Source organism: Microcaecilia unicolor, chromosome 10, assembly GCF_901765095.1.
Source record: "Microcaecilia unicolor chromosome 10, aMicUni1.1, whole genome shotgun sequence".
In the NCBI taxonomy this organism is placed as follows: domain Eukaryota; kingdom Metazoa; phylum Chordata; class Amphibia; order Gymnophiona; family Siphonopidae; genus Microcaecilia; species Microcaecilia unicolor.
In genome coordinates this window covers 40,063,089-40,087,519 of record NC_044040.1, presented here as the reverse complement: position 1 = coordinate 40,087,519, position 24,431 = coordinate 40,063,089, and the positions used below count along the sequence as shown (strand labels likewise).

The 24,431-nt window shown below is 45.9% G+C and overlaps 1 protein-coding gene across 4 annotated transcripts in view; it reads right to left on the bottom strand.

The window, feature by feature from the left end:
- Positions 1-4,988: 4,988 nt before the first annotated feature.
- TRMU (tRNA 5-methylaminomethyl-2-thiouridylate methyltransferase) overlaps positions 4,989-24,431 on the bottom strand; it is a 34,879-nt gene continuing 15,436 nt past the window's right edge. For all 4 annotated transcript variants that reach the window (XM_030216828.1, XM_030216830.1, XM_030216829.1 and 1 more), the window contains exons 6-11: positions 22,791-22,844; positions 22,615-22,681; positions 20,385-20,485; positions 12,555-12,699; positions 7,083-7,165; positions 4,989-5,299 (exon numbers count right to left, since the gene is read on the bottom strand). In XM_030216828.1, the coding sequence (XP_030072688.1) occupies positions 5,174-5,299; positions 7,083-7,165; positions 12,555-12,699; positions 20,385-20,485; positions 22,615-22,681; positions 22,791-22,844 (576 nt within the window). In that variant the 3' untranslated portion in view covers positions 4,989-5,173. The remainder of the gene's footprint in view (positions 5,300-7,082; positions 7,166-12,554; positions 12,700-20,384; positions 20,486-22,614; positions 22,682-22,790; positions 22,845-24,431) is intronic.

Below are 24,431 nucleotides of genomic sequence, written 5' to 3'. Positions count from 1 at the left end.
CATTAAGGCCCGGATATTCAATGTCTGGATCTGGATTACACCTAGCATTGAACAGCCAGGTCAAATTCAGCCCCTTGTGCTTAATGCCTTTAAAAATCGCTGACCACTGCTGACTGAATATCAATTCTTGTATGTTTTCCTTTTCCCAAATACTCCTTAGGATAGACACAGTCAATGGAGATTGTGGGTGGGGCAGGGGAAGTGGAACTGTTTAGGCCAAGAGATGTCATAGATGAGACGGGGGGGGGGGGGGGGGGGAATTCATGAAGGTATGATAAAAGTTCCTCTTTTACTGCACCTTGACTTCTCGTGGGATTCAGCAACCTACAGGATACTGGGACCACAAGTTGCTGAATCCCACCGTACAGGAATAACACTGCTTGCGAGAGACTTCACAACCACCATTATTCCCACTTCTTGGGAGCATCAGAACACTGTGGACCAATACCAATGGCCTTGCAAACCTGGCTCCCCCAGACCCTCCGACAGCATCCACAGGAGTCTGGCTGTAGTTCCGACTCTCATCGCTTGCCAATTCCAGCTCTAGAAACTACTTAATTTTATAGCACTGGGGGCACACCCAGCAATAATTGGAGGCAAATAATAAATAAATCACCTTAGTCAAAAGACCCCTAAATAAATTAAATTTAAAATAAATAGGATGTAGTAACAGCTTCCCAGGAAATGGCTGTGTGACAAGTGTTTAGATTCTAGTACATGGCCATTTCCTTTCAATATAAAAACAAAAAACCTTTTACCGGTGGTGGTAAAAGTGAGCTTTATAGCACAGCAAACCCGAGTGCCAATACAGCAGACCACAAGTGCCAACACCATAACAGAGCCTCTTTTACCGCCATTTGGTAAAAGGACCCCTTAAGGTTTTCTTTACAACGCTGCGCTAGCGATTCCCGCATGGCAAATAAGAGGAAGCCCATTCAATTCCTATTGGCTTCCTCACATTTGCTGCATGAGAATCGCTAGTGCGGCTTTGGAAAAGAAGCCTTGGTTAGTAGGGGGTACTTTTACTAAGGCACGGTAAAAGATTTAGCATGCACTAAATGATAAGGCGCACCTAGGAATATAATGGGCATCTTATCAGCGCACACTAAATCTGTTTGCTCCTTAGTAAAAGGACTCCTTAGTTTGGGGTCCTTTTATGAAGCGGCTATATGAGGCCCTAAGATGGTGTTGGCACATGGGTTTGCCATACACCAATGGTGACGGGCTTTTTTTTTTTTTTTTTTTTTTAAAGCGGAAGGAAATGGCCATGCCCTAAAGCAAAAGAATTGGTGCACGGCCAGTTCCTGAAGAATTTCTTACTGCCTCCTATTTATTTTAAATTTAATTTATTTAGGGGTCCTTTGACTAAGGCGTGCTAACAGATTTAACACGTTAACAATTAGCATGTGCTAAATGAAAAGGTGCCCATAATATAATGGGTGTTTTATTTAGAGCACACTAAATCTGTTAGCTAGAAGGTTGCTAGGCTGTATAGAGAGAGGTGTGACCAGTAGAAGAAAAGAGGTTTTAATGCCCCTGTATAAGTAGTTGGTGAGGCCCCACCTGGAGTAGTGTGTTCAGTTTTGGAGGCCGTATCTTGCTAAGGATGTAAAAAGAATTGAAGCGGTGCAAAGAAAAGCTACGAGAATGGTATGGGATTTGCATTACAAGACGTATAAGGAGAGACTTGCTGACCTGAACATGTATACCCTGGAGGAAAGGAGAAACAGGGGTGATATGATACAGACATTCAAATATTTGAAAGATATTAATCCGCAAACAAACCTTTTCCGTAGATGGGAAGGCGGTAGAACTAGAGGACATTAAATGAGATTGAAGGGGGCAGACTCAAGAAAAATGTCAGGAAGTATTTTTTCGTGGGGTGAGTGGTGGACACTTGGAATGCCCTCCCGCGGGAGGTGGTGATGAAAATGGTAACAGAATTCAAACATGCGTGGGATAAACATAAAGGAATCCTGTTCAGAAGGAATGGATCCTCAGAAGCTTAGCCGAGATTGGGTGGTAGAGCCGGTGGTGGGAGGCGGGGCTAGTGCTGGGCAGACTTCTACTGTCTGTGCCCTGAAAATGGCAGATACAAATCAAGGTAAGGTATACACAAAAAGTAGCACATATGAGTTTATCTTGTTGGGCAGACTGGATGGACCGTGCAGGTCTTTTTCTGCCGTCATCTACTATGTTTACTATGCTACTATAGGAATATGGAACTAACATACAATCTGCATATTTCACTTCCCTTCCAAACATACAGGTTCTTAGTGACACGTCCCAGCATCTGAACAAAACATTCATTACTTAAGCTTGCTGAAACTGTTAATTCAACAAGTGTCAGCAAACTATAACTAGGTTAAATGCATCTGTCCTGCTCTCTCTTAAAATTATCTCAATTTCACAATTTTTAAAGCTTAACTCTTGATATTCCTATCATTTTCATAATACATCCTTAATATCTTCAATCCCCCCTTTTATTATGAATATGATCACAATTTCATATTCAGCCCAATTCAACCATGGAAGTGGTGCATGATCTGTTGCAACAGTATCTTAATTTTAGGTTTGGGTAATAAGTTTCAAGCCATCTGTTATATAAAGTAACAATAACTAATCTTTAAAACACAGGACTAGGATGGCACATCTAGAAAATACTTTTGAATACATTTGAACTATTCATAATAGAACTCAATAACGTTCCAGTAGTTTACCCTTCTGGGGAAAGGAATACCATCAATGCAAACCAGGAATAGAGACACATCATAATAAGCATTCAGACAATGGAATTATAGCAATCATGTTTATAATTCTACTGACTAGGAAACTAATACCTATTTTTCTAGGAGCTGGCCAGTTCATTATCAGTCCTAGAGCTGTTTATTTTTGCTAGTAATTGCTTGATTGCAGCTTGGTGAAAATCGCTAAAATAATACACATACGTTGATCAAATAAGAGTTTATTTTAAAAAATAAATAATTTCTTTTTAAAATAAAGCAGATTTCAAACCAGGACAAAGTGTTGACTATGAACTAAAGACCAGTCTTGCTCAAACTTTGCTCTAGCAGTGTTGATTTATTAGTGTAAAACCATTTCTCTGAGGACAAGCAGGCTGCTTGTTCTCACATGTGGGTCGACGTCGGCACAGGAAACGGCAAATTTTTCCCAGCAAAAATAAAAGTTTTGCCAGTCTTCTGGTGCATGAGCAGCGCACATGCCCGGACAACTTCCCGCCTGTTGCGCGTGTCCCCTCAGTTTTCTTTTCTCCGCATTAAGGTGCAGTAGTATTTTTCTGCACTCCTCTCAGGCCCAGGAAAGAGTCTTCAAGTTTTTTCTCCTAATTTTTTCTTTATTTTATTGTTGTCATTTAAAAAATAAAAAAGTTACCCGTACTGTATTTTAGTTTTATTCCCTTTCAAGTTTCCTTTGTTTTTTCGTCGCAGCTGGTTTTTAGGCCGCGCAGTCGGGTTATTCCCTTATTTTTTGTGCCCTTTTTCTTTTATCAGGCACAATTGCGTCTTTTGGTTTCACTGAAACCGTTTTCCCTTCCATGTCATCAAAGACACCCAGCGGCTTCAGACGTACTCGGTGCAACCGGACCATCTCAGGTACCGATACCAACGACAGGTGTATCCAGTGCCTTGGGCCCGACCATAGTCCAGCCGCTTGTAGTCTGTGACTTTGTATGAAGAAACGGACCCAAGCGTCCTGAGAGGCCCAATGAGAAAAACATTTTGGGGCTCGGTCCAGTCCTTCGAGGTCGGCGTTGACATCGAAAGGAGCATCGTCGGGAAGAGAGGTAATGGCTACTGAGAGACCAACTCGCGCTGGGAGCAGCGAGGCGTCGAGTGGGTCCCCACCTGCCTCGAGGCCTCCTGTTATGCAGGCACCCCGGGACCGACCTTCGTCAGACCCGGCCCCAAGGAGATATGAGGATTCCACATCCTCCTCATCGGTACCGAGGATTCACTCTGACAGGTGTCGAGTGAAGGTGAAGAAGCACCGTCATCGTTCTCCTTCGACACACGGTGCTGGGAGCTCTGGGGCGTCGAGTCAGCACCCAAGAAGCGTTGGCACCGAGAGGCTCACTCCCTCTCAATACAGGAGGTGCCAATGCGTCGGTCTCCTAGCAGCCCAGTACCTGCTCCCAAGCCTCTACAGACTCTGACACCGCTTGTTCCACCGACCCCGCAGCCTTCTCTGATGGCGGCTCTTGACGAGTGCATCTGGGTCTTGTTTCCAGAACTTCTGGAGGGACTGCTATGTCAGTCAGCTTCGGTGTCAGGGGTGCTTGTGCCATCTGTACCGTCTGCTGCAACGGTGTCTACCCCTTCTCCTGCGGTGAGGTCCCCGACGCTGCCTACGGCATCGGCCACCACCCAGATCGACTCCCCTTCAACGGGCGTCTTCTGCTACTACCTTCTCATCTAGGAGGTATTTTGGGGGGGGGGGGAAGAGGAGTGCTCCCTATTGCTATCCTAGGCGTAGGTACACTCCTATTTCTCGACAGCCTTCCCAGGCTCAGCCCCAGTGCGCTCGTTCTTGTCAACAGCATGCGTCTAAGGCCTATGCTGCTCCCCAGCAAAAGCACTGTTAGTTCTTTATGGTTTCAGGTCAATCTATGTTATGTCCTCACCGTTGCGAGGCCCAATTGACCAATGTTCATTGTTTTGAGTGAGCCTGGTTGCTAGGGATACCCCACATGTGAGAAAAAGCAGCCTGCTTGTCCTCGGAGAAAGAGAAGATACCTGTAGCAGATATTCTCTGAGGACAGCAGGCTAGTTGTTCTCACAAACCTGCCCACCTCCCCTTTGGAGTTGTTGTTAGTTTATTTGTTTGCTTTTTGATTCAACTGAGGGGACACGCTCACGCGACGGGCGGGAAGTCGTGCACGCTGCTCGTGCGCCAGAAGACTCTGGCAAAACTTTTATTTTTGCTGGGAAAAATTTGCCGTTTCCTGGGCTGACGCAGACATCAACCCACATGTGAGAACAATCAGCCTGCTGTTCTCAGAGAATACCTGCTACAGGTAAGTATCTTCGCTTTATCTGCTTTCAAGAGGTGCATTTGATAAAACTGCTCAGATCTTCACACTTTGCTCTTCCTGCCTTCTGAATCCAGAGACCAGATGTTAGGAGAGAGGAAAAACAGGCATTATATGGTTGACTCAGGTTGTGGTGGCCTCTGCAGGCTGCTCTCTCTTCTGCCCCTGTTGTAAGGTGTACAGGGAGGGGCCCAGTCTCATGATTTTCCCACTGCCCAGGCATTCACCACCCTTATAGAAGACGGCAAACTAGAAAAGAAACACAAGACAAGCATTATATATGGCAACAAGAACACTGCCTGCAGAGTGTCACATGTTCATAGCTGAACACACACCAACAACATTTTAGCTTAGCAGGGTTAAAAAAAAAAGGTTTGGACAATTTCATGAAAGAAAAGTCTATAAACCAATATTAAAATGGACTTGGGAAAATCCACTGCTTATTTCTTGGCTAAGCAGCATAAAATCTGTTTTACTCTATTGGGATCTTGCCAGGTATTTGTGATCTGGATTGGCCACTGTTAGAAAAAGGATAATGGGTTAGATGGATCTTCAGTTTGTCCCAGTGTGGCAATGCTTATGTTCTTATTTACTGAAAAGCTAAAACATAGCTGAGTAGACCTCAGAGCATGACTTTACTGCTGCTCAGGACCATATACAACTCCTTAACTCTGTAATACACTAAACTCGATGCTCCTTGGATCAGCAAAGAACATCTTGTTCCAACATTATTGAGCTACTACTTTCAAAAGCATAGAATTAATGAGAAAATGTACTTTATTCACACAACAGAGAAGGTAAGTGATACCAGGATAAAGCTCACTCCTTCTGGATACAGCTCGGCTCCTGAATTTAGGTCTGCTATTCACGTCTCTAAGTTCAATGTCTACCACTGAAAATAGCACCCAACCCCACCCATTTTTTAGGCCCCTAAAATTTAGGTACGCAGAGAACATTTCAGTTTGCCAGATCTTTGCATGTACCTCCTTAAGTAAAGCACCAAGATCAGTAGTTCCCAAATAGGATTATATCCAGGGTTGCTCCCCTTTCTTCCAGACTTCCACCATAACCTATTAACAGCAGTGGAAATCAGCATAAGGCCTGTGAGGCAGTGAATACTCACAGGTCCTTCCCCCTCCTCCTGATGGACTTCCGTTAGACTGGAACCCTATACAGAGTTATCAGGTTGTGTGTGCACACCGACACACGGGAAGGGAGTCTGGATTCAGCTCAATGTGAGTTACATTCAGTAAGTATTTGTGTTTCTGGAGGGCTTACAATCTAGGTTTGTACCCGGGGCAATGGAGGATTAACTGACTTGGATTACAATAAGCCACATTGGGATTTGAACTCTGGCTTCACTGGTTCTCAACCTGCTGCTATAACCACTGCCCCTCCACTGTTGCTACTACTGGTGCTGCCATCATGCTTTGGATAAGTAGCTGGAGGAGGTGGATGACAGTGGAGATCTGTTTTGTTTTCATCATCATAATGGATCATGTGAATTCTTTATGAAAATGGAGTTATTCGAGATAAACAATTAGGAAGGACTTGTCTGGATCTTCTGATTATCAATCTCTCTGTATAATCTTAGGCATTCACATAGATACTCCTCTCCCCCACCAGTCACATGCATCAGCTTTTGATGACACAGCTACCATTCACCACAGTTATCTACCATGGAATGCCCAATATACCAAACTCAATTCTTGAAAATGTACAGAAGACCTTTTAGGATATTTGCAGTTAAAAGAAAGTGTTTGTAGCGAAGTGCATAACAGTAGCGGCAAGCTTTACACTTCATATCAACATAATTAAAGGAAGAGTGGAGCAAAGAGAAGAAGTCTGGTTAAACTAATATATTCAGGCCCTTGACTGCTTGTGAACAAGAACACCCAGAAAGAAAAACGTTTGAACACTGCCTTTCATGTGTACACTATTTATATTCAGGAACCAACACAAAATTGTGCAGTTTAAAAATGTCCTCATAAAATACCAACTTCTGTGCAGAACAATGGCTGAATCATCTCACCTGTCCTAGAGTCATGGCTCTCAGCGGCTTCTCTAAGGTCACCCACACGGTGCCATCTTGGTTCAGGGTCAGCATACACGGCACTGTGAAGAAAAATGGTAGGCAGCATATTTACACTCTCCTCTCCCACCGTCCTGCTCTGGACCAAGGCTTCACCTCCACTGAACTGAAAGCAACAACTTGGCGTTGGGGTACTGGTGTCAGACAGGAATGTTGTATGTGCCGAAACAGGAGAGGGGATGTAGGTGATTACAGGGATTCAGTGTGCAAAAATCAGAGCACTGTGATAGAGATGCGCTATCTCTGGCTAGCTGTAGAGAGATAAGGGGAAATGCTGCCTTTGAACCAGGTTTAAACAAGCCCATTTTTATGGACTGAGAAAAGAAAGGCATAATGGTACTTGAGGAGGGAGGGGAGATTATTGCCTCTGAAGAACTCCAGCAGTGATTAGTATCTAGATGGTGCAATAGGTGTTTGCCTATTACCAACTCAAACATTATGTTGCATCCGTACATAAGGACGCTAAAAAGGCGAATAGGGGTATGAATTTGAAACTTTTTTTTAATTCTTTTTAAATATCATCTCTGAAAAGGAGATAACTGTGTGCAAAGGGCCCTGAGCAAACTAGTGCCAACTAAAAATATGGCAGATACATGACACAGAAGGGCAAGGGATTTGGGGCTGGACCTAACTGATTGGGCTATGTTGGTCGACATTAGAAGTGCACCTGCACTTACTACTTGTGCACAGCTACGAGAACGTTACTACTGAGAGCTGCTTAGGGCATATTTTACTCAAGGACAACTTCATGTTACAGTCCTCTCTATGCCCTGTGTGGTGGAGGTGTAAACACCTTTTATCCTACTCGCTATGCAGCTGCTCGAGGCTACATAGGTTTTGAGTAGACAGCACTATATGGCTCGCCTCCTGGGCGTAAGGTTACCGCAATTGTCATTGGATAAGTCAGGGGCTTTTGGGGGGAGGAATCAGTATACCACTTTATTACTTCACAAAATGACTTGTGAGGAAATCTTGCAACAGTGGATGCTTTTGGAGCCTCCAATGTTTTGGCAATGGAGGAACCTGTTGCATTTATTGGCGACTTGGGAAGAAGCCAGGGGTGCCAAAGGTTCTCCTAAAAGAAAAAACATTACATGATGGTGTGGGAGCCTTATATCCAAAGCCCTCATGTTCTGTATGATGGAAGTGATGCATGATAGCTTGGGTAAGTACATAAGTAGTGCCATACTGGGAAAGACCAAAGGTCCATCTAGCCCAGCATCCTGTCACCGACAGTGGCCAATCCAGGTCAAGGGCACCTGGCACGCTCCCCAAACGTAAAAACATTCCAGACAAGTTATACCTAAAAATGCGGAATTTTTCCAAGTCCCTTTAATAGCGGTCTATGGACTTGTCCTTTAGGAATCTATCTAACCCCTTTTTAAACTCCGTCAAGCTAACCGCCCGTACCACGTTCTCCGGCAACGAATTCCAGAGTCTAATTACACGTTGGGTGAAGAAACATTTTCTCCGATTCGTTTTAAATTTACCACACTGTAGCTTCAACTCATGCCCTCTAGTCCTAGTATTTTTGGATAGCGTGAACAGTCGCTTCACATCCACCCGATCCATTCCACTCATTATTTTATACACTTCTATCATATCTCCCCTCAGCCGTCTCTTCTCCAAGCTGAAAAGCCCTAGCCTTCTCAGCCTCTCTTCATAGGAAAGTCGTCCCATCCCCACTATCATTTTCGTCGCCCTTATATAGTTGAAATTAGGTCCAAAGGGTCATAAGAAACAAAGACCTTCTGTTGGCTGATACTGTTATGTGCTTTCATTTTGAGGGGGATGGGTGGGTTCGTATTAGAACTTGTAGACTGCTGGAGGTGGGCATCGGTAATGGTCTAACTGGATAATTCAGATGCTATAATTTTGATACCCTAGATGCCAGCTCCTTGCGTCCATGACCTACAGATTATAGGGTAGAGGAGGAGTTTGAGGGGAGAAGGGTTTGAGATTGTTGTATATGGGATATAACTGAGCAATGCACAAAGCAAATTTGTCACAATCATATACATTTGTATGGCACTTGTTTTGTTGTGTTACGTACATGTTCATTAAAAGATTGTTTATAAAATAAACATCTTTAGTTAAGCTACAAGACATATATGCATTGACATTCTGGCAAGATCAGTGCTGTCTCCATTACAACAGCACAAAGTATAGCACAGAAAGTTTCAGATTCCTGTGGAAATCTGTGTCACAGTTCAAAAAACCTGTGGTGTGCCCTGTGTGTGTCTGTGGAAATTTAGAACTTTTCAGCCATTTGTCTGTACCCAAGTCAATTTAACTGTAATAAAGCTACAGGATACCTAGCATGTGTGTTACTACTTTAAAGCAATGCAAAGCTGCTAATCAATCTTTCTCCTGCTCCATCAGTGACAAATATGCCCAGTACAAATGCTGTGAACAGCTTGCCTCACAACCCTCAGCTGCTAAAAATAACCCTGTCATGTTCTTCAGTATGTTCTAGGTCTGGTTTAATCCCCATATGCTGGCCACCTGTTTCCCCTCCTTCTACTGGGAAAAGCAGACCTAGTTGTCAGGGTGGGAATGAGCATGAGGGCCGAGGGTGCGGAGTTTAGGTAAGCAGACCAAGAGGCTCATTTTCAAAGCACATAGACTTACAAAGTTACTATGCAACTTTTTAAGTCTATGTGCTTTGAAAATGAGCACCTATACTTCCTCAATTTGATATCTCTGCAGCTTTTAATGCAGTAGACCACACTTTATTGATTAAAAGACTGAGTGAGAAAGGTCTCACAGGTTTCAAGATTTTTAAATTAGTCAGTTATTGTGTCCAGAAAAAGTTGTTCATTGTCTCCACTGCTCTTTAATCTTTTTCTGTCTCCCTTAGACTCCATTAAACTGAATGAATACGAGCATTTATTCACTTATGCAGATGATTTACTGATGCTCAGTTCTGCTCTCCGTGTTGTGGGGTTCCCCATTGTCTCCACTGCTCTAATCTTTTTTGTCTGCCTTAGGCAGATGATGTACTGATGCTGGCCCCTGTTTTTGATAGGTGACACTTTTGGTTTTTTTGTAATTATTTTTATTAACATTTTGAAGTCAAACAAGAGTCATATCTCATGCGTTTATAGTACCAGCTAGTAATCAACAGTTACAATAACATCCCAACCCCTCCCCCCCTTTATTCCGCCAATGATCTCCATAACTTGTAAATCGGGCAAGCTAACAAATCCCATATCTCAATCTAGAACAACGGTGAAATTATCAGTCTAGGGGCATCCAAGTCCACCCCTATCTCTAGTCTCCAGGTAACGTATTTGTCCCATTGTTTGTAAAAAGGTATTATTTGTCCATTCCTTATTGCAGTCATTTTAGACATTTGGTATAGATAGTCCATTTTATGTATCACCTTGACCAAGGGGGGTGTGAGAGGATTCTTCCATGCCGATGCTAGCACAATTTTTCCTGCCACCATAGGCGACACTTTTAATAGATTATCTTGTATGGATAGGATCCAACATTGGGCTCTGACTAATATACTGAAGTTGAATGATAAGACCAAAGTCCTTTGGTTTAAGGATCCTAAGATAAAAGTACCCAAAGCTATTTTACTATCTTCTGGCAAATCTTTACCAGTAGAAGACAAGATCAAGAGTCCTTAAATTATCTTAGACTTGTCATTGTCTTTAGAGACACAGATAAATCATCTTTGGCAAAAAAAAAAAAAATTTTAATTGAGACAATTGCATCTAATTTGATCTTATTTTATGTGTCAACTGTTTTTATTGATGATTCAACATTATAAACATTTTAACATTGCCAGTATATCTAACATTGGGCATTGTAAGTAATACAGCATAGTAACTTGCATACATCGATAGATTCCATCATCAATATTTTTGTAATTCTCCCCCCTTTCCCCTTACCTACCCTCCCAAGCATGCTCACTAACAGCCAAACATTTATGGGGTGTCTGTTAAATATACATCACAGTCATCTTATGCATTCCCCCCCCCCCACCCGCCTTTCCCCACCCGCCTTTCCCCCCCCTTCCTGTCCTCCCCCCCACCCTCTCCCCTCCTGATGTTCACTAATAGTTACGTTGTACTTATGGGTTTAATTCGATCTTATTTTGATGAAACATCTTTTGTCTTGCTGGTTCAGATGCTGCTATTACCACAACTTGATTACTGCAATATTCTTTATTTGGGTCTGTCCACTAGGTTACTAAACAAACGTCCAGAATGCTTCAGCCCAGTTAATTTACAGGATTAAAAAAATCTGATAGCATCTCACCTTTTCAGGTAAAATTACATTTTTTTTTGTTACATTTGTACCCCGCGCTTTCCCACTCATGGCAGGCTCAATGCGGCTTACATGGGACAATGGAGAGTTAAGTGACTTGCCCAGAGTCAGAAGGAGCTGCCTGTGCCTGAGGTGGGAATCAAACTCAGTTCCTCAGGACCAAAGTCCACCACCCAACCACTAGGCCACTCCTCCACTGTTGCTACTATTTGAGATTCTACATGGAATGTTGCTATTCCACTAGCAACATTCCATGTAGAAGTCGGCCCTTGCAGATCACCAGTGTGGCCGCGCAGGCTTCTGCTTCTGTTAGTCTGACGTCCTAGAAGCCTGCGCAGCCTTCTACATGGAATGTTGCTAGTGGAATAGCAACATTCCATGTAGAATCTCCAATCTCCAATAGTAGCAACATTCCATGTAGAATCTCCAATAGTATCTATTTTTGTTACATTTGTACCCCGCGCTTTCCTACTCATGGCAGGCTCAATGCGGCTTACATGGGGCAATGGAGGGTTAAGTGACTTGCCCAGAGTCACAAGGAGCTGCCTGTGCCTGAAGTGGGAATCAAACTCAGTTCCCCAGGACCAAAGTCCACCACCCTAACCACTAGGCCACTCCTCCACTCTCTGGCTTCCTGCATGAGATTGAATATTTTTTTTTCTAAATCAGCCTGTTGGGCTTTAGTCTTAATTCTGAATTACTGATTAATCTATTGATGGTTCCCCTACTTTGGCATTCTTCTCATTTACAGGACCAATTGCTGGTTCGACCGACTACATCCAAAGGAGTTAAGTTTTCTGAGAATTTTCAATACCTTATTTTCTTTTTCTGTGACTCTTTTTGGAGCACCTTGCCTTTATTAGAATAGAACCAAATTATTTATAATTTCGTAAAAAGTTGAAAAAAAAAAATTTGGCAAATTTTGATTAGGATCGTTTGGGTTTTTGTTTGTTATAATTTTATGTATTTTACTTATTAATCTTATTTTGTAAACCGAAGTGGGATAAAGCAGTAAATAAGCGCTGTATTAGTACTGGTATTGATAAGTAAGCCAGCCTAGACATAGGGACAAGCTACACCATCACATCTTTGCAAAATCTCATACTCTCTCCAGCGTGCATACTGACTCACCTAGTGGCATCTGGTGCTGGAATCGAAAGCTGCATGGCATCATCTTTTCCCTAACCAGCTGTTCAGGAGGCTCCTCCGTAATCCAGTGTGCACGGTCTGTTCTCAGCAGTTCTCTATAGAGAGCAGGGTGACATGTAGTGGGTGCCTGGAGAAAAACAACCCCCCCCCCCCAAAAAAAAAAAAAAAAAAACACTACAAATCAATGCTGTAGAAATTGATGTTTTATACAAAGCCACCAGTCAGAGAACATTTCTTGGAAATTCTCTTGGAGCCTAATTATTACATATGATTGTATGGGTAGACAAATCAGAAGGAAAAAAAAAAAAAGGATTAGAAGAGTTTGACCACTACTAAGAAATAAATGTAGTGCGTATAAAAACAAGAAACTTGCTGTCCTGCCTTGTTACTTTGTTCTTCTGTTCAATCTTCATGCAACGTGACTAGCAAGTCAAGTTATCTATCAGGGCCTGGCACCTTGAAAAGATGCCCTACACTAAGTTGAAACTACTTAGCTAGTATTTTTAATGTTTTATCACCGCTCCCTCTATGTCTAGAATAATCTGCATATATATGCGCATAAGTGTCACTTATGTAAACATACTACTTAGAAAAAACCTCTCACTCTATATAGTGCACAACACAAAATGGCAGCAATGTGAAAATGGCAGCAACGTAACTAAATGGTAGATAAGGTAAAATTATGTATAATCATACCTGATAATTTTCTTTCCATTAATCATAGCTGATCAATCCATAGACTGGTGGGTTGTGTCCATCTACCAGCAGGTGGAGATAGAGAGCAAACTTTTGCCTCCCTATATGTGGTCATGTGCTGCCGGAAACTCCTCAGTATGTCGATATCAAAGCTCCATCCGCAGGACTCAGCACTTAGAGAATTACACCCACGAAGGGACACTCTGCCCAGCTCACCACCGCCGAAACGGGGGAGGGGAATCCGTCCAGCTCATCCCCGCGGAGCGGGGGAGGGACACCACACCCGCCGATGCGGGGGGATCTGGCTTATCCTGCAACCGGAGCTGACTGACCCTAACACCGCCGAAGCGGGAGGGGTACAAAGCTGCCCTACAGCCGCACGAAGCGGGAGGGAGTGCCGGCAGAATTTTAAGTCTCAATCCAGCCCCGTAAAACGGAGGGGAGAGGAATGCAGCAGCTCACTGTAACACAAACTCGTCTTAACTCTTGAAGAATCCAAGTGAAAAAACTTGAACACGAAGTCTTTCTGAAGTAACTGAAGACTAAACTTGAACCTGAAATGCAACCAGAATAAAAACAGTACAGATATCTGGGAGGGGCTATGGATTGATCAGCTATGATTAATGGAAAGAAAATTATCAGGTATGATTATACATAATTTTACCTTCCATATCATCAAGCTGATCAATCCATAGACTGGTGGGATGTACCGAAGCAGTACTCACCCAGGGCGGGACATTGAAATCCCTGACCTCAACACTGAAGCTCCAAACCGGGCCTCCGCCCGTGCAGCCACAGCCAAACGGTAATGCTTGGAGAATGTATGAGCCGAAGCCCAAGTTGCCGCCTTGCATATCTCTTCCAAGGAGACGGATCCGGCCTCTGCCATCGAGGCCGCCTGAGCTCTCGTGGAGTGAGCCTTCAGCTGGATAGGCGGCACCTTCCCCGCGGCCACATAAGCCGCTGCAATGGCTTCCTTGACCCATCTTGCCACTGTAGGCTTAGCAGCCTGCAGACCCTTACGAGGACCTGCAAACAGGACAAACAGATGATCCGATTTCCGGAAATCATTGGTCACTTCCAAGTATCTGATGATGACTCGTCTCACATCCAGATATTTAAGAGCAGAGTACTCCTCTGGGTAGTCCTCCCTACGAAAGGAAGGGAGACAGAGCTGCTGATTCACATGGAAGCGAGAAACAATCTTGGGCAGGAAGGAAGGCACTGTGCGAATAGTCACTCCTGCCTCAGTGAACTGCAGAAAAGGCTCTCGACATGAGAGCGCCTGGAGCTCGGAAACTCTTCTGGCTGAAGTGATAGCCACCAAAAAGACTGCTTTCAACGTCAGGTCTTTCAGAGATGCCCTCGACAAGGGTTCAAAAGGCGGCTTCTGCAATGCTCTTAGTACCAGGTTGAGATTCCACGCAGGCACCACTGAGTGCAGAGGAGGGCGCAGGTGATTAACTCCCTTGAGAAAGCGCACCACATCTGGCTGCGAAGCCAGGGAAGCACCCTTCAGGCGGCCCCTGAAGCAAGCCAGAGCCGCTACCTGGACTTTAAGGGAACTGAGCGACAGGCCTTTCTCCAGACCTTCTTGCAGGAACGCCAACACTGAAGAAATTGGAGCAGTGAAGGGAGAAAGTGAGCCTGCTTCACACCACGCTGCAAAGATACGCCAAACCCTGGCGTAAGCAGTAGAAGTAGAGCGCTTCCTCGCTCTCAGCATAGTGGCGATGACCTTGTCTGAGAAGCCCTTCTTCCTCAGACGCTGCCGCTCAATAGCCAGGCCGTAAGACCAAAGGGGGAGGGATCCTCCATCACCACGGGACCCTGATATAACAGGCCCTGCTCCATTGGCAGCCGCAGAGGATCGTCGACTGAGAGCCTGATCAAGTCCGCATACCAGGGACGCCTGGGCCAATCCGGACCCACCAGGATTACCCTGCCGGGATGCTTTGCCACCCGGTCTAGCACCCTGCCCAACATGGGCCAGGGCGGGAACACATAGAGAAGCTCTTGTGTCGGCCACTGTTGGAGAAGAGCATCTACTCCCAGGGATCGAGGGTCCCGTCCTCTGCTGAAAAAGCGCGGCACTTGGCAATTGGCCGATGACGCCATCAGATCTAGGCTCGGCTGGCCCCAGCGCTTCGTGATGTCCAAGAACGCCTGAGCAGATAGCTGCCACTCTCCGGGCTCCAAGGTATGGCGACTGAGAAAGTCCGCCTTGACATTCATGACTCCGGCAATGTGGGCCGCTGAAAGCTGCTCCAGGTTCGCTTCCGCCCACTGGCAAAGATTCATAGCCTCCTTGGCTAGAGGGGCGCTCTTGGTACCTCCCTGGCGGTTGACATAGGCCACAGCCGTGGCATTGTCCGACAGGACCCGTACAGGCTTCAACACCAGTACCGGGATGAACTCCAAAAGCGCCAACCGAATGGCTCTGAGTTCCAGGAGGTTGATAGACCACTTTGCCTCTGCAGGAGACCAGAGCCCCTGCGCTGTCCTTCCCCAGCAGTGGGCTCCCCAGCCCGACAACGAGGCGTCCGTCGTGACGACAATCCACTCTGGGGTCACCAGAGGCATTCCCGCAGACAACTTGTCTGTCTGCATCCACCAGCTCAGCGCCTTGCGCACTGCTGGGTCCAAGGGAAGGCGCACAGCATAATCCTCCGACATCGGAGTCCAGCGCTGCAGCAAAGAGTGTTGAAGTGGTCTCATATGAGCCCTGGCCCAGGGCACAACTTCCATCGTGGCCGTCATAGAGCCCAACAGCTGCACATAGTCCCAAGCCCGAAGGGGAGAGGCTACTAGGAACTGGCCCACCTGAGCCTGAAGTTTGACAATCCGATTGTCTGGCAGGAACACTCTGTCCACTTGGGTGTCGAATCGAACTCCCAGGTACTCCAGGGACTGAGTCGGGCGCAGCTGGCTCTTCTCCCAGTTGATGATCCATCCCAGGGAGCTCAAAAGAGCAACTACCCGGTCCACAGCTTTGCCGCACTCTGCATAAGAGGGGGCTCGGATCAACCAGTCGTCCAGATAAGGATGGACTTGTACCCCTTCCTTTCGTAGGAAGGCCGCGATGACCACCATTACTTTGGAAAAGGTCCGCGGAGCAGTAGCCAACCCGAAAGGGAGGGCTCTGAACTGGAAGTGTCGTCCCAGGACTGCAAAACGCAGAAAGCGTTGATGAGGAGGCCAGATGGGAATATGCAGGTACGCTTCCTTGATGTCCAAGGATGCCAGGAACTCTCCTGCCTTCACTGCCGCTATAACAGAGCGGAGAGTCTCCATGCGAAAGTGCCGCACTTTCAAGGCCCGATTGACCCCTTTGAGGTCGAGGATAGGCCGGACAGAACCTCCTTTCTTTGGTACCACAAAGTAAATGGAGTAACGTCCCTTGCCAAGCTGACTTTCTGGCACCGGAACGACCGCGCCCAGGCGGATCAGATTGTCCAAGGTCTGCTGCACTGCCACAGCTTTGACCGGAGACTTGCAGGGAGAGAGTACAAACCCGTCTTTTAAGGGTCGGCAGAACTCTAGTTTGTAGCCGTCTCTGATGACTTCCAGCACCCACGCGTCTGAAGTTATTGTGGTCCACTCGCCCAGAAACGAGGACAGCCGTCCTCCAATCTGCACTGGGGCGTGGACCAAGACCCCGTCATTGGGTACGAGACCCTGGGGGAGGACCGGAGGGAGCACCTCCGGGACGGCGGTCTCTGCGAAAGGAATGCTGCTTGGGGGAGAAATTCCTCTTGAAGGAAGAGGGGGCAGAGGAACCAGACTTGCCCGGGCGGTACCGACGGGCTTCCTGCAACCATCCTCTGGAGGTACCGGGACGAGTACTAGCCCAAGCCCTGACCTCTGGTAATTTCTTGCCCTTAGACGTGCCGAGATCGGTCACGATTTTGTCCAGCTCGACCCCAAAGAGCAGCTTGCCTTTAAAAGGCAACCTAGCCAGGCGGGATTTAGAGGCGTGGTCAGCAGACCAATGTTTCAGCCAAAGCCACCGCCGCGCAGAGATTGTCTGAGCCATGTCTTTCGCTGAGGCCCTCAAGACATCATACAGCAAGTCTGCCTAATCTTTAAGTTTGTACTCTTATTTAACTTACTGTAAGCCACATTGAGCCTGCACAAGTGGGAAAATGTGGGATATAAGCAACAAATAAATAAATAAATAAATAGGCTAAGCCCGATTCCAGGGCCGGCCAATCAGCCCTCAAGGAATGATCCGAGGGGGAAGCCCGCTGCACCATAGTCAGGCACGCCCTGGCCACATAGGAGCCGCAAACTGAGGCCTGCAAACTTAAAGCAGCCGCCTCAAAGGACGACCTTAAGACCGCCTCCAATCTTCTGTCTTGGGCGTCCTTTAGGGCCATGCCACCTTCCACCGGCAACGCCGTTTTCTTAGTCACCGCAGTGATTAAAGAATCCACGGTAGGCCACAGATAGGCCTCACGTTCACTCACAGCCAAAGGATAGAGGCGGGACATAGCCCTAGCCACTTTAAGGCTTGCTTCTGGGACATTTCATTGAGCCGAAATTAAGGTGTGCATGGCATCATGCACGTGGAAGGTTCTAGGCGGGCGCTTCGTCCCCAGCATAATGGCAGAGCCAACAGGGGCTGAGGGAGAGACGTCCTCCGGAGAGGAAATCTTCAAAGTGTCCATGGCCTGTAACAACAGGTTGGGCAAATCCTCTGGGCTAAAAAGCCGCGCTGCAGAGGGGTCATCCGCTCCATCCGAGCGGGGATCCGTCTCCTCCAAGGAATCTGCAAAGGACCGTTGGGAGACCTCAGACACGCTGCCCTCATCTACATCGGAGGAGACAAATTCCTCCAAGGCCTGGGAATCAACCCGAGGGCGTTTACCTCTGGGAACCTCAACCTCTTTACCAGACGAGGGAGCAGGGGCAGCGTTGTGCATGAGGAAGGCCTGATGCAGCAGCAAAACAAACTCGGGGGAGAAACCCCCCAGACTGTGCACTTCCGCAGCCTGGGCAACAGCCCTAGACGCACCCTCAACCGGCGCTCGCAATAGCGGGGGGGAGACATGCTGCGCATCCAAAATGGCGTCCGGCGCGAAACTCCGCGAAGGAGCCGCGCGGGAAGAACGGCTCTTAACTTTAGCTGCTTCTGTGCCGTCGCCCAAATTAAGGGCGTTCATGGCATTAATGTCTCCAACCTCAAGGGCGGCCCAAGAAGAAGCCGTCCGAGCCGCGTGGCCGGCCAAGATGGCGGAGGCGAGGAGCAGGGGATGGGCGTTTATGGCGGGAAAAACCGCCACGCCGGAAGAAGGACCGGGACATTCATCGGTCACGAAACTGTCACCCAACAAGGGCGAATCAGGCTTTAAGACCCCCGCATCCCCTCTAGAAGCGCTCAAGCGACCCGGGGAGCGACCCTTTGCGCCCTCGCCCTCCGACGCCATATGCCACGAGGAGAAGAATCGGGGAACCCCCTGCCCGCTATAAAAAGGTAAAAATTACCTGCTGTCCGCTCCGAGTTGTAACGACCTGGTGTCCCAGTGAGTAGCTGCAATAGACGCTTAAATAAACGTCGAAATAAACGCCTTTAAGGACGTTCAAAATTTTTTTTTTTTTTAACGGAGCCAGCGGGAGGGGGGGAGAAAAGGAGGGACCTGGCACCACCAGGTTTGCACTTGCTCAAAAGAGCCCTCAACCCCAGGCACTCAACAAAACCTAAAAATTAGGCTTGGAGGCCTAGCCAGAGCTGCTGCTGTGTGTGACCACCACCTGCTGAGATAGAGAACATACTGAGGAGTTTCCGGCAGCACATGACCACATATAGGGAGGCAAAAGTTTGCTCTCTATCTCCACCTGCTGGTAGATGGACACAACCCACCAGTCTATGGATTGATCAGCTTGATGATATGGAAACAGCAGTTACGCAAACGTAACTGCGCTTAGGGACTATTCTATAACTTCACGCCATCACGAGTGGTGTGGAATGGTCAAATAAGGGATGGTTTCTTTAACCTTTTAAACAATAAAACAAGGGGACACTCCATGCAACTAATTCAGTAGACTAGAAAAAAAAAAATTGTAAAAAATGTTTTGCTTTATGCAGAGCACAATTAAGCCTTGTAATATGCTGCCAGGAGCTACCACAGTGGGGTTCAAAAGAAGTTTGGGGGACCTACCACAGTGGGGTTCAAAGGAGGTTTGGACAAATTCAGGAAGGAAAAAGTCTATACAAGATTGGCAGCCAGACAGACTTTGGAAAGGAACTGCTTATTCCTGAATATGAGCTATAAGAAACTGATCTACTTTTGGGGCTCTGCCAGGTATGTTTGACCTGGACTGGCCACTGCCAGACAAGATGATGGGCCTTGATGACCTTGGTTTGACTCAGTATGGCTTTTCTTATGTTTTTACCTTATGATTTATTGCTCAGAACATGCAACAGCCTAAATTACTTTATGCATGTTAAATCAGCTCCAGTTCATCCCAATGTGTACCAAAAAAAGCTCAACCTAGTTTATCAGAGCAGTCCACACCCTTTTCCTCTAATATCATCCCAGGATAGTATCAGAGCAGTCCCGTTCCCCCCCCCCCCCCCCCCCCCAAGTGTCATGGGAGCTCACTCCCTCCTCCACTCGGTGTTACAAGAGCCCTCTTCCTAGTGTCAGCATTGTATGACCTCCTGCAAATGCACCCTCAAAAATCTTACTTTCACCCCAGGCCCCTGCATAAAGGGAGCCCATTTGCCCACTGACAAATTTTATGTTTATTCCAGCTTGATATACTGCCATTATTTCAGACAAGATCAAAGTGGTTTACAATAAAATTCCAAATAATAAATGATTAGTGAGGGAAGGGGATACCAGGGCTACATTCAAACTAAGAGTCAAAGAGTTACAGCAAGGTCCCTGAGTCGAGGGCCACAACCTGGACTGGTTTTCAGGATTTCCACAATATGAATGAAATCTATTTGTATTCACTGCCTCCATCATATGCAAATAATCTCATGCATATTCATCATGGAAATCCTGAAGGGATGGTGGCCCACAAGGGGTCACAAGTTACAGAAACACTTATTTAATAGGCAACTATTGTACAAAGCAGAACCAGAGGAACTCATCAGGATTCACTTACCACAAAGACAGTCCCAGAAGAAATGTCTTTATCTACAACAAACCAGGCATCTCGCTGACCTCCTATTCGGGCCCTTTGGCCCAAGGTAAATAAGAACCAGCCTGGGGAAAGAAAACAGGCAGATTTTAAAATCTGCTACCGAGTGGGTTTCAAAGGATCTAGATGTGTACCCACTGACCTGAAGTAAGGAATTCCCGTTACTGGATGAAACTGTGTCAAGAAGGGGTAACTGGTAGATGTTAAAATGTACTACCACTTTTGTTACAAGATAGTTAGGGGATACACAAATCTGTGAAAGTCAGTTTCAAATGGATGCAAAATGAAACTTAGGCTAATAACTCTACCTAGTGTTAATGGGAAAGGCAGTGACAGTTGCAAGGGGTGGGGGTGGGGAACACATTACTAGAGCGCTGTGAGAGGTACTATGGCTCTCAGAACAGAGTAGTAAGTGGTAGTGGGGTTACTAACATGGGATGCTGCATCTAGAAATGAGGGACAGTTGGAGTACTTTGAGTTGGCAATGAAAAATATAATAGTGCGGCTGATGGTGTAGCCCACTGGGCTGCGAAAGTCTACCACCCTGACCCCATAGCCCTCCATATTATTCATTGAGTGACTAAGTCATTTAACCTCCCTTGCTCTCATGACTTTAAGCTCACTGACAATGGACAGTTCAACAGAACTTCTGGCAAACTGATGATGGATTTAGAGACATGCCACCAGCTCCCCATGAATACCAGAAGTAAAAAAAAAACTCTCAAATGCAGCTTTATTCACAGGCCTTTCTGGATCATATGTTATGTAATTGCATGAGTCAATTCTTCATCACCACAAGTCTGAACAACTTACCTAATAACACAGAAGAAAGTAACATAAACCTGAGGAATCTTTTCTTGTGACTTATTTATTGCATTTGTATCCCACATTTTCCCACCTCTTTGCAGGCTCAATGTGGCTTATTGCACAAGGTGGTCACATCCACCAACATCCTTTTCACTATTGGCTAAATGGACTTCTGCAATAGCTTAAGCATAGGCATCCCAGGTAGACTCATGCAAAGTAGCCTCCCTTATGGGCTTTACATTGGTTTCATTGTAAAAAATGAGCCATTTTGCATAGTTTTTAGGTTGTATGTGTCAGCTTACACTCTGTGTGGTAGCCAGAACTTCTTTCTGGCTTCCTCTTTCTGGGAAACAGTCCAGAAGCCATTTCTGTGAGAGAACTTGCTAGCACGGCTGCAGCCCGCGCTGACCCACATGGTGGGGAGCTCAAAATTGTATCCGAAGTGCGCTGTCCAGGATGGCTGACACGGCATGCTGAAAACGGAGTGTGAAGACGAACCCTGCACCCGGCGCCTCCACACGCACCCCTGCACTAGGGAAAAAAAATGGCGCCCACCAAAGCGCATGATAAGGAGCCAGAAGAGGCGCCCACCGCCATGGGTCCCAAAGCCGCACACGGGGAATGCCACCCAAGTCATCCGCTGCTGGGCAAGAAGAAGGAAAGCCAGAGAAGCCCACCAAAAGTGAAACTGCCTCCTCCACACGCTCCCGACACTGTGTGTCCCTGGATCTCGGTCGACTGCTCTTCCAGTGCTGGACCACGAGCGCAAGCCTGGCAAACCCCCGAGACTGCTCTCTGGCTGCCACACCAGGAGCAGCACTTCGCAGACTCTGAGGGAGTTGCCATAAAAAACACCGGACCCCCTCCTGTGTACTGCACCAACTGTGCACCCCACTCAGCAACCGGCAAAAGGAAGACAGGAGCCCTGCTTACTGTGAGTGCCGGCTAGAATTTTTTTTTTTTTCAAGACAGAAGAGAAACGCTGCCCCACACTAAACTCACATAGAAGAGCTGGAGAAATGGGGTCAGGCAGGGGGATGAAGGGAGGGACGTTTACCCTGCTCACCACCAAAAGGGAGCCCTCAACCCCAAAAGGGAAGCTCAACTTAGTCTGAGGGAACGGGCCAGGAACCCAACAAACCAGAGCTGCAGAGATATGACCCTCCACCTGCTAGACAGAGAGAATACTGAGTTTTAGGTGGCTGCACATGACCACATATAGTGAACTTCAGAAGTTCTATCTCCACCTGCTGGCAGAGGGTCATAACCCACAAGTCTCTGGATTGATCTGTGGCACGCTATGGAACCCCAGATTTAGACAGAAGTAACTCACCTTAACTTGGGGACTGGAACTTCATGCATTCTTTGTAAACACATGATCACTCACCTCTGTGACTCCCCATGACTTTTCCATCTTCAATGGAGATGAATTTACCAGGCCGAGGCTCCAAATACTACAGGAAAAATGATAGGAAGCACCAATTTGACAAGTCACATTAGGTAAAGACATGTCTTATGTGGCAATCCAAATGATTTTCCCCTCAAACATTATTTACAACTTACCTCAAGAATGAAATTCTCGAAATCTCTTTCACCAATGAAGCATATTCCCATACTCTGGAGAGGAAAAAAATATGTTTCTGACACAAATGTTCAAAGGATGGACACTGACCAGGAAAACTGACTAAGGCAAACAGATGGTTTCCAGAACAATTTGCTCTAGACTGAACTGAGAATCAGAAGAAAGTCATGAGCTCTTGAACTCATAGCCTATTATTTCTCTCAGCTTATGCAGACTAATGCCCAAAGCCTCCAACCTCAACTCCTCATGCCTGCTTACAGCAGGAGGCAGACATAGGCCAAAGGCTGATTGAGGTTGAACAAGGCTTGTGTTGGCCAGAAGGAATTGCCAGACATCATTTTACAGAGAAGACCGTCATAACATTCCCACCCTTTATCTTCTGGACTACAGCTGGGAAACAGAACTAAATCCACTATCCAAGTAAAGTTATGCAACACTACATGGACAATGTTCCTCACTATAGTGAGACATTTGAACTTTCTTCACATATTGCACTGGAAATTTATCCCACGTGGTGATGTGCAGCAAAGAGCCACCAACTTCTCATTACTATGACCAAGGATGCCATTCCATTCCTCATGTCTGTCCAAAATGTGTGCAAACGCCTGAGGAAGGAGTCATAGTTGTACTATGGTAACACGTAGTGGATATATTAGGGTCCATGAATGTAGAGTTCCAGGAGTCCTGCTAGATAGTCCTCGGCCTAGAACTATAGCTGTAGCGACTACACTAAATGTGGAAGAGAATTTCAAGTAGGGGGAAAATCCTCAGGGACAGAAGGCTGATGGCACCAGAGCCATTAGAGGCTGGTTCTGATTGAGACAGAAACCCAGAGGAAAAAACTAAGCCACACAAAAATAAATATTGGTTGCAAATTAAAACAAATCTTTTATACAATCAAAAACAACAAATGAAATGTCTTCATATAATATAGCAAACAAAAACAAACTTGGATAAAAATCAAGACACTCTTGGTTAGAGCTTCCCAAAGGCCTCAAGTGATTTCAGGTTTGAATTAGCAGGGAAGGATGAATACATCATGACATACGTTTAAACAGAGAGCTTGGTGGTTGGGTTAACATCTACTTGTGGACAATAGCATACTATGCCATACTTTGTATTGTTATTTGAATATTTTTACTGCTGTAATTGTCTATGCTTATGTTTGATTTATTCTTCCTGTATAACACCTTAAGTGAATTCTTTCAAAAAGGCGGTAAATAAATCCTAATACAGGTGTCAAGCTTTTCAGAGAGTTTTGATAAGCATATAGGGTATAGCAATACCATATATGTAAACAATTTTTGTGTTTTATGCTCTGGATAACTGAAGTCATTAAGCAAAACATAACCATGTTGGAGTACTACTATTGTGGATGGAGGGTTTGTTACTTTTACTGAAAATGTTGATCAATGTTTATTTTGTGAAGTTTGTTATTATCCATTGAAAATGCTATGAAGATTATTCTTCAGTTAAGCACACTTCAATAATTTAGTATTTATATATGATACATTTTTAAATGCATCTTTATGAACAGAGTGTTTAGAGTCACTGTATGAGACCAGGAGTTTTTAAGCGTGTGGTGATTATAATTTGATTGGACAGGTTGACCTATTGCCTTG